Source organism: Berghia stephanieae, chromosome 14 (genome assembly GCF_034508935.2).
Source record: "Berghia stephanieae isolate SIO BIC M18660-M18661 chromosome 14, UCSD_Bste_1.3, whole genome shotgun sequence".
In the NCBI taxonomy this organism is placed as follows: Eukaryota; Metazoa; Mollusca; class Gastropoda; order Nudibranchia; family Aeolidiidae; genus Berghia; species Berghia stephanieae.
Genome location: NC_088373.1, coordinates 29330895 through 29342218, shown reverse-complemented (window position 1 = coordinate 29342218; position 11324 = coordinate 29330895). Strand labels below are relative to the sequence as shown.

Below are 11324 nucleotides of genomic sequence, written 5' to 3'. Positions count from 1 at the left end.
CACAATTCAAGTTTTTTTTATACCTAATTCCCCCTACTACTATCTCATTTTCTTCTATTTTTACTGGCGCTGATATGATCTCAACGTTTTGGAAGTTCCGTAAAAGCCTTAAAAACAAAAACAAATCACTTCTCATCATTTTAGATTTACACTATTCACTTTTTAACATCACGTAAACTAGACGTATCACCAAATTAAGGCGGTGGGTGACAAATTTTCGTCAAGTTATTTCCTTGGAAACGAGGCAACAATGATGACGAGAGCCACCGCACAGGAAAAAGCAGCCAAGCCAAACTCAAAGAAATGGCCAAACCTGGCGATGAGGGAGTCGAGCACGAGAGTCGTTCCAGTGATTCCTAAAGTCGCTGCCGACTTGACGATGGCGATGTTGAACGTATAAAAATCATTTCCAAACCATTTAAACGTTGCGATACTAAAGCACGTATACATATTTGTTATTAGGCATACAAGTACGGCCGATATAAAATAAACCCATCTATCCCAGCGTGCAGAGAAGTACATCGCCAACAGGGACAGAGAACTTCCGGCGTACATTGTCACAAGAGATGACGTCACACCAATTCGGTCAATGATATAACCCCATACAACCATGCCGGGGATTTCAGAGATAACTTGTACTGTTCCAAGGTTGGTGAGAAAATGGTCATCGTTGATCCAAATTTGACCATAAATTTTGTAGTAGGAAATACCAATAATTCTGGATGAAGAACCTAAAATACAAACGACAAACATGAAGTAAAAAGTCCGACTTCGAAGCATCTCTGAAGGCGTGTAGTTCTTGACACATTTCTCCTTAACGTGGATTGAGTCGTTATTGACCAAGATTAAAGAGGACTCTGTCAAAATATCAGCAGAAGCTCCGTTCCATGTTGTTGATTTGTTTAGATTTGGGAACTTATCTTGCAGCGATTGTATCGGTCGTAAAGAAGTACACAATGACGTTGTAGTTGTTTCCTTTGTTGTTGTTGTTGTTGTTTTTGTTGTTGTTGTTGCTGTTGTGGCCGTTGTTGTTGATGATGATTGATTTAGTCGTAATTCCTGGAGTAGAAGGAACCCCACCGTCTGCATGGTAGAAAGACATATACCAATTATAAGGAGCGTAACAGGCACTTTGGAAATTATTTCTTCCTGAGTGAATAAATACATTGATCCACTTTTGATTTCCGGGGACAGATTCGAAGGGTTAGTGTACCACGTGACAGATTGACTAATAAAGATCCCACCTACCGGTCCTCCTGCCATGACAACGGTAGAGAATAGGGATGTATGGCGCTCGGACAGATTGAGAATGAAATGTTGTTGAAGATTCCCCTCATAAAATCCATTGCCAAATCCTGCTAGAATACTTAAACGCAATATACACTGCTGAGAGAGAAATGTCTAACAAGAAGTAGGTCACGAAAAATGACAAATTTTGTAGAAAGATTGCAAATCCCAGTAAGATTCGAACATTGATGAATTTTGACAAATATCCGCTCGAAAACATGCCAAGAAGCCAAAAAGGTAAAGCGAAAGAGAAAACCCAAGATGGACTTGCAAGCTGGTTGCTCAAAGAAGTTGTTTGAGCTAGGGTGTATGACGTCACGTAGATTGAGAGATTGCCCCAGTAAAAAGAAGTTCCGTTGTGCAGGAAAATCAAACACCCACCAATGACATTCCTTACTTTGGTCATCAATTTCACTTTTTCATACATTTTACTACAGTATTCTCTAATGTTGAAATATAGGGATAATTTGATTTGATCTTGTCACTAAAATTTAGAGACTTTCCAGGTTTAAGTTTAGTTCACAGCATTTTCTCAGTAGAGCCTTGTAAACTTATAGCCTGACCACAAAAAAAATCGTGAGCGATAATCAATTGTTCAACCAATGGCATCATTTATTTCCTTGAGCACTAATAGCGACAACTCTCTCGGCGGTGCACTAATCTGTCGCCAAAAGACAAGTCCTAATGCTAGACTATAAGGTAAATAAAGACTACGGTAGGCCACACCAGAATCAAGAACATGCGTTTGTTTACACGATAGAAACGTTTGACTGTATCTTATCTACCAGATAGTATAGAAGAATATTTGACAAGATAGTTTGTCAACTTTTTCTTGTTAAAAAGAATTGGGGAACACTGTTAGCACATGGTCTTACTAAATTTAGTTTATACAAGAAAGTTTTGTATGACTCAAGCCTCATTCTACAGTGCTACCAGATGTAGTTGGTGAAAAATTACGCGAACATTAAGTTGTCTGTCACTGAATTTTGTGAGAACTGATGGCCAGGCAGAAACAAATAGCACGAGGAATGACGTCAACCGAAATTAGGAAAATTCATTTGTTACCAATTCTGTTGTGCCCATCAGAATATGAATAATACTATAAGGATACCTTAACAAAATAATCTCTCAAGCCTTGATGGTTTCTACAATTGAACGAACATCGTATTTATATTTCACTCGATTTCATGCGAAAAGCCACAATGCTTAGATGACAAGCCTGTGTGTTTCGTCTGTGTAATGATTCTTTTGTCACCAATAAAGGGACCGAATCCGACTGCAAATGCACTCACTCTTTATGTACTAAATCCATTGACCTTACAGCGAAATATATTCAAAAAGAGTCACGAACGTGAAATATACTCACAACGTCCAAATGTCCAACAATAGAAGTTATACTATATCCGTCATAAAGAATGAAATGTTTTGCTAACTTCAATGATAGTTCCAATACAGTAGGGTATACTCAAGAATATATAGCAAGGTATTAATTTATCTATTATTTGTTCACAGAATTTAGGATATTCTATGGCCAGCCAGTGTTACTTAATTATGCAGCTAACCAGAAACATGTATAATGAAAGAAAGAAGTTGGCTCGGTCCTTTGTTATTGTTTTTACATCGATGGCTGGGTTTTTCGTTTTCACTTCAGTTCCTTCAAGATACTATAAGCGTTTACAGTTGCACATAGTTTTGTGTTGGTACCATTAATCTAGTTGACAGAATAAGTGATGATTTTCCCTAAACACATCTGATTATATCATTTTATTATGTTATTATAATTTCCAAAGTGTTGCTTCTCATCGATCTTTCACTACACATCACAACAACAACAACAAAAACAAAAACAAAACGAAAGTGGAACATGAGAACCAATTAATAATTAATTGACAACAGTGTGATGATGATTGCAATTCCTTATTGACACCGTGACTGGGATGTCATGTTGGTAACTTTAATCCGTTCTACAACTTGTGCGCACGCGTTGACTCGGATATCGTCTAATGGGTTTTAATAAGAATTTGCTCGAGCATTAGAATTGTTAGTGACACTACGCAGATGGTTTGGTTTGGTTTGTTTTTTTTTGCATCGGTTACAGTACAATACTTGTGAATTGTTCTTCATTACGGTATATAAAAAAAACAAAGGCTCTAGGATGAATGAACATTTGGATAGATTACATTAACAATATTATAAACATTGAATTCGGTTGTGATTACGATCACTGAACTCGCAACCGGCTTCTCACGAGATTCATGTAAACTACTCACTAACATTGTCACCCTGGGCTCAAAATGACACAGCACATTGAATACTTTACACACAAATGATATAATCAATTGTTACTTACTTTTGTGGATTTTTAAATTGATAAGAACTGAAAACGAAATAAGTAAAACATGAAATTTGTCACAATGAGGAAAATTTACAAGTATTTCTCGAGTGAGCCAAAGCACGGAATTTTTGTATAGCATGCGGCGAATAGCAATACTATAAACATATGGCACACAAGCAGGAGCTCATTATGGAGAGGTCAAATTTATGATTAAGTAATTCTAATTATACCCCTCTTGTATTTGAAAACTGCGGTTTCTTTGAAAGTATGTACTGTACAAAACTTACATGGGATCTGTTTGGTGTTAAAGACGGTGTTTGATTCAGCGATATTTCATATTATTACATTCAAAGCCCCCCCCCCCCCCCCCCCCCCAGTGAAAATAATTCAAGAATTATCAACGTGTAAAATACTAGATGGGTGACATGTCTTGTGCGACCTTTATGAGTGTCTTGCACAGCAGTTGGTCGGGACTATGTCTTTGTGAAAGGCATTTGTGACCCGTCGTCTCAAAACGGTATTATGTCGGAACGAACCAGATGCTTAAAAGCCGAATTAAATGTTAAACTGGGCAAAAATATAAATTGTTGGCATTAGCACTCTAAAATATGGTTGTCCTTTTCCTCAATAAATCATATAAACTCAACAAAAATCTGATATTTCTGACTATAAATTCAATTTTCAACATCTTAACCAACCCGACTTAATACCGTTTTGAGGCGAAGGGTCACATTTGGAGATGTCCCTGGTTTTTTACACCGATGTCTTTGTCCGAAAAATGTATAAGCACCTTACCGACTGCTTGCTTAGTCCAGCATATTATAAGTCCGCTTTCCACCCGGGTAAGGATAAATAATAGATAGAACGAAATTCACATTACTCAGCTCTTTGTTATTTTTTAGCCACCATTTGTGTGAGTAGTTCTCATTATATTGTATTAATCCAACTATAAACGTTTAATGTTACACATTGTTTTATATATTGGCACGCTATATCCGGCTGGCTGATGTGATTTTTTTAACCAAGCGCAATGCATCAAATAAGCTCAAGCCTGTTTTTAACGCTGTTCGTTACTTTATAAACAATATAGGATTATTTCACGGGTTTGGATATAACAAAGCTTGCGAGTGAGTTATTCCGCGATAAACAAACGGATTGAATAAATCGAAACTCCTGAAATAATACCGTTATTCCTTCCTTCAGCTAATGATTTGTAGAAAATGATTTACTTTGCAATGAATTCAATAAATATTTTATTCAACGATTGGAGAATAGATTCGAACATTTTACTGGTGTTGAATTAGGTGTAAAAAACAGCTGATTGGTAATTTAAAATAAGCTTTTGGCGCGCATGAATACAAATACAAAGCTATTAGTTTTGGGTCAAATTGTTATATAAGCAGAATGAGAAAGATACACATTATGGTGAATAGAAGTACTAATACCATACCATTTGTTTACAAAATATCTAATAATCTTCCTTGGAGGGGTTGAATAAACGTATACTTACATTCCTTTGTATTTATTAAACTCGTCATATTTTTTTCTTGCAAAAGCAATTGCACGATTTTTTGGGGGGGATCGTGGATAGTTCATACGGTAGAGTCACGCTCTCACCGGCCAGGCGGAGTTGTCGTACCAATAAGGTCGCGGGTTCAAACCCCCATCATCGCCGCGAAAAATTTTTATTCTCTATTGCTCTCTTGTTGTTACTAACATAACTGCCTGCTCCACTCACTTTTCTGAATTAAAAATTCACTCCATATACCGGAGCATACTCAATGTCTCAATTGTTTCTATGTTATATGTTTGTGTTAAGAATATTGGCTATTAAGCTTAATTGCTGGCCAACTGACTTCGCGGGGGTTGTGTGTGTTGGACCCGCGATGTCCAGTAGTTGGTGAGGAGAGAGCTCTAGTAATGACTTGAGTTTGATACGATTGTTTTTGGTATCGTGGATAGCTCATACGGTAGAGTCACGCTCTCACAGGCCAGGCGGAGTTGTCGTACCAATAAGTTCGCGGGTTCAAACCCTCATCACCGACGCGAACATTTTTATTCTCTATTGTCTTCTGGCACTTTTCTACTCACTCTATCTCTTGTTGTTAATAGCACATTGGGCACGGTAAAAATAGCAACGAAACGCTCCTCACCACAGCATTTATTGACCTAGCGACAGCCTTAAATGGACAATTTCAGTCTGTCGTTTCTGAAAAGCAACCTTTGACCCTGAAAAGAATTGCAGAAAACAGAATAGCAGACAGACGCAGTTACATCAATGGAAAACAGCCTGTGATAGAAAACATAATTGTTAAGAATGCAAATCTTCTTCGAATCTTGGATCATACAAAGGCCAGTGGACATTTTTTTTTCAGAGAACAATCAACACTGGTGAAGTAACAGAGGACTGGAGAAAAGCTAATGTAGCTCCTGTTTATCAAAAAAAGGACAGAGAACGATTCTTTCAAATTACCGCCCAATGTCTCTGACTTATATCAAAAGCACATCATTGTCAGCCAGATAACAAAATGCACATATAGGCATGGTATCTTATATGAACGTCAACGTGGTTTTATGTCTAGGCGCTCACGTGAAGCACAGTTAATAAGCTTTATTGATGATGTCTCAAAGCCTCTCAACAAACGGATGTACTTATAATGGACGTATCCAATGCCTTTGACTAAATTGACTACAACATATTGTGCCACAAGCTTCAACGATATGGGATACATTTTAAAAATAGACAGATGGATTGACAACTTCTTGAAAAGCGTACCCAATCAGTGATCATAGACTGTGAATCATCCAAGTCTGTCCCAGTAGAGTTTGGTGTTCCCCAAGTCTCAGTCCTTGGTCCTACTCTCTTTCTTTTTTATATCAATGATCTTAAATCAAAATTCCGTCTTTTACCGGATGCCACAAGTGCATACTTGACAATAAAATCACAAGAAGATCGAGCACATCCACAACATGACATTGAGAAACTGGCGTCTTGAGAACAGAGCCACCGCGAGGAGTTATATCCGGAGAAATGCAACGCCTTTTCCATCACCAGAAAAAAATATTCAATAACATGCGATTGCAGCTACACAACTACACATAACATAAGCCAAATAATTAGGAATAACAATAAAATCAGACATAAAATGGGACGAGCACATTCACAACATCACACCAAAGTCAAATAGGACCATGGTTTTCCTTCAAAGAAATTTAATAATAATATTGATAATAATAATAATAATAATAATAATAATAATAATAATAATAATAATAATAATAATAGTAATAATGACAATAATAATGATAATGATGATACTGATGATGATAATAATAATAATAATAATAATAATAATAATAATAATAATAATAATAATAATAATAATAATAATAATATAATAATATAATAATAATAAAAATAATAATAATAATAATAATAGATCTTTATTGTCCAAAAGTTGGCAATTTGTCATTTAGTTACATTTGTTATATCGTTATATGATGACTTATAACATTGAACAGATATTTCACTCCTACTTATTATCTCCCTCTCTCTCTCTCTCTCTCTCTCTCTCTCTCTCTCTCTCTCTCTCTCTCTCTCTCTCTTCCTTCCTTTCTTTCTTTCTTTCTATTTACACAACATAAACAAATTCATTTCGTTTCAAATTGCTATAATTGTGGCATATCGTCACGAAATATTATCATCATTATCAATTAATCTAACATTAAATAAATTAATCAGTCAATCAATCAACACATCAGTCCTTGATTTTTCTGTACCATATGAAATATTCAATATTTTTATTGCTGATGGAACGAATGTTGATTTATACTTGTTAGTTCTACATTCAATCTGACAAAACCTTCTCCCAGATGGTAAAGACTAAATTCATGGTATAAAATATTTTTAATAATAATAATAATAATAATAATATAATAATAATAATAATAATAATAATAATAATAATAATAATAATAATAATAATAATAAATAAAAATATAATAATAATAATAATAATAATAATAATAATAATAATAATAATAATAATATAATAATAATAATAATAATAATAATATATACTTTATTCATCCAAAAAAATGGAAATTCGTTTTCAGACGTGGCATGCATAAAAATGTATAAACACAAAGTTGAGAATCTATGGCGACAATCTTATATATATATATATATATATATATATATATATATATATATATATATATATATATATATATATATATATATATATATATGCAAATGCACAAAAATGTAAAAAATATACAACCAAGAACCAATAGCAACACTTTATGTTGTAATTCGATAAATTGAGATAGACCATACCTATGGCCTTTAGTCCCAACTTGTGTGTGTATATTTAAAAGTTAGTATTTAATTTAAACCACAGTTGCACGTTAAAACTTTGAACACCATGTGGCAAAAATGAATTAAGGTGACGTGTTGTCTTTGTTTTTATAGATATACGGCGACGGCTCCTCATGGAGAACTTAATATTTTTGTGATGGGGGCGATCGCCATCCTTCATAACTTTCTCCATTTTACTTAGACAAAATCTCTTGAACAGTTCTTCCACATTGGAAATTGAGTGAGTATAACTCCTGGCTTTATCAATTATCCGATCAATTTTATTAATGTCGCAAATACTGGCATTTCCACAACATGCTGTAATACAAAAAGTAATTACGGTCTCCAAAACGGGTCTATAAAAAGGGTGCATAACGTTTTGTCTATGTCAAATTCTGAAAGTTTCCGAATCAAATACATTATTTTGTTCGATTTAGAGATAACAGCATCGGCTTGTAAATGCCACTGATATTTTTATTGTTAATTAGAATACCCACATATTTGTAAACCAAAACTTGCTCAATAGCTCGATTGTTAATTTTGAGCGGACTGATAGAATTTGTGTTCTTTCTAAAATCTAAAATCATTTCTTTGGTTTTTCCTACATTTAATTTCAGGGAGTTATCTTCACACCAACCAACAAATCTGTCGATCTAAGATCTGTATGCCGTTTCATCATTTTTTAAATATTAACCCTTGAAGGGCAGTGTCTTCAGCAAATTTTAAAATTGGGACCAAGTCGCATGTACAGTCATTTGTGTAAACATTGAAGAGGTTAGGAGAGAGAGCACACCTTTGAAGGGCTCCTGCATTAGTAATTATTTTTTTAGATTTGTTTCCATTAATTTCTACAAATTATGCTCTTTCTAAAAGAAAGTCTAGAATCCAGGAAATCAAATGGGGATTTATATTTAATCATTTTAGCTTTTCAACAAGTAAATGGGGCCGAATCGTGTTGATTGCTGAAGAAAAATCAATAAAAAGAATTCTGCAATATGCCTTTGGTTTATCTAAATGACTGTAAATATTATTCAACAAAAGGTTATTGGCATCATCCACACTTCTATTTGGTTGATATGCATAATGTAAGGTGTCAGATGGGGACCTAACTGGAGAGTATTGTTGGTAATTACGAATGCTTTCCTTTCTATTGCTTTTACATGAATTCTTTCTACAACATCAAGAGGATGGTTCATTATTTTTGCTGCATATTTGATAGTTTTTGAAAATTTTTGGTTTATCCTTAAGTCGGCATCCGCCAAACCATATGGTGCAACCAAACGCAATTACACTTTTAATCAATGAGTCATAAACTCTTAACATAGTTTTCTTCCCTACTTGCAATGTTCTCAATTTCCTTATGATGTATAATCTTTAGGCAACTTTCTTAGATATTATATTAATACCATGAGAGAAATTGAGGGAACTATCAATAGTTATTCCTAAATATTAAAATTATTTAACTATCTCAACATCATCTTTATCGATCGTCACACATTTAAGTCGTTTAATTTTTACACCAAACACTTGTTCTTTAGATTTAAAGAATATATTACCAAGCCTAAAATCATTAGCTGACAAGTCATTAGTTCGACAACAAATTGAATGCGTATGTAATGTCTGGGACCCACATCTTGTTGATAAAATGGAGACAATACAGAGATGAGCCGCTGTTTTTGTTAAGGAAATGATTAGAAAACATCAAGTGTGAACAACATGAGTTATCAACTAGAATGGAAGTCGTGCAAACTAGGAGGAAATCAGCTCGCCTGACCATTGTGCAAAAAATAATCTGGCGGCTATCACAAATCCTGATCTACAAACATCGACAAGAACATCTAAGAGTTCTCAAATGGACACTTTTATTCCCCTGACATCCACCAAAGAACTCAGGAAATTCTCATGTTACCCTAGAACCATTACAGATTGGAACAATTTACGGCGATAAGTGACATCTGCACCTACTTTACATTTATTTACAGAGCTTATAGATCACTGCTTAATGTTCAACTTAATGTCATTGTTCATGTCAAAATCTTTATGAGTGAAGATGGACATTAAAGGACGATTCAGTTTCAGGGATACTATTGTAATGACATATTTCAATCGCCTCAACTTTCCCACGATTGTAAATACATCACTTCATACAACTCGGCACAATCTATTGCGTGAAAATGCAACGGCTATCGTAGCGTAGCAATTATGTTAATCGTTCTAGCCGTGAGACAATAAAAGGAGGACCATGTGGAGGTCACCTGCATTTAGATTTGTAATTCGCACCTATATGTAAATATATGGAAGATGTCACTCTGAGTGTCACTCTTAGTGGAAACTTAATTAGACATTCACGGACGGCACCCAAACTCCGATTGGACTACGGACAACAGCCAATAATAATACCGGGCCTACTAAAGTCCTGAAATATTATTGGCTCTTTGAGATTCTCCAACTCCCGTCGGAAACCTTTATAAGTCAAAGTTCGGGAGAGTAACTGTCTCTCTCCATTTCATCTACTCAGAGCTCACTGCTCTATAGGAAACTCAAAATTTCAACATAGCGAGAAACTTTACGCACAAGGGTCAGTGAAATATTTACATTGTGTTACTATTAATTAATGCCATTATACTACTGTGTAGGAGTGATGATTAATATTGTGTTTCGCCTGGCAGTAAGTAGACACAACCAAAATCAATAACTCATAATTGATACTTATGTTTCCTATAAAAATATTCCTTCACTATCTTATTATATATATATATATATATATATATATATATATATATATATATATATATATATATATATGTTTATATATGTATTGTATATATTATCCCTTCACAAAGGAATGAATTATCAATTTGCTATCGCCATTACTTGATAGTTGTATTTAGTATTTATATGCATTGATTATTATGTTCTCATTGATACATAACCTTCCCGATCCCGCTAACTCAATGTGCCCCATTGATTTCATTTATGGATTAACTCATGGATAGTGTAGATGTCAAGGATATTGTTTGAAATCCCTCAAGACTCCACTATTCATTGGATATTAAAATGTTGCAACCTAGTCAAAGATTTGCTCCGGTATCTTTCACAGATCCTTTCACAGACTAATGACCGTAACCGTCAGCCTTTAATCATTCAGCATGAATATGTTATCAACAAACACTTCAGTGTTGAATGACCCAGTGTGAATCAGTGTAATGTCAGACCACATCCTGTGAAAGACCAAGCCGAATGCTAATACGAAACAGATTACAGACTGCTGACCTGAACGGCTGTTGTCAGATAGAACGGAAACGTCTCCCACCAATCAGATAAGGCCTCTCAAAAGAGAAA

At 34.7% G+C, this 11324-nt stretch overlaps 1 protein-coding gene across 1 annotated transcript; it reads right to left on the bottom strand.

Moving 5' to 3' along the window:
- Positions 1-225: 225 nt before the first annotated feature.
- Positions 226-6354, bottom strand: LOC144959564 (uncharacterized). The gene is made up of 3 exons (XM_078892182.1): positions 6213-6354; positions 3638-3664; positions 226-857 (listed from the first exon to the last, which is right to left on the bottom strand). Exons 1-3 carry the CDS (start codon positions 6352-6354, stop codon positions 226-228), a joined length of 801 nt encoding a protein of 266 aa, XP_078748308.1.
- Positions 6355-11324: the final 4970 nt, after the last annotated feature.

Excerpts from the sequence above, each read along its gene's own strand:
- LOC144959564 (XM_078892182.1), bottom strand. The coding sequence starts at position 6,354 with ATGTATCCCATATCGTTGAAGCTTGTGGCACAATATGTTGTAGTCAAT. Across the intron at positions 3,665-6,212 it reads GCTTATTAACTGTGCTTCAC|TTCTTATCAATTTAAAAATC; the intron begins GTGAGCGCCTAG and ends TTTCGTTTTCAG. Across the intron at positions 858-3,637 it reads CAATTTAAAAATCCACAAAA|AGTCCTCTTTAATCTTGGTC; the intron begins GTAAGTAACAAT and ends ATATTTTGACAG.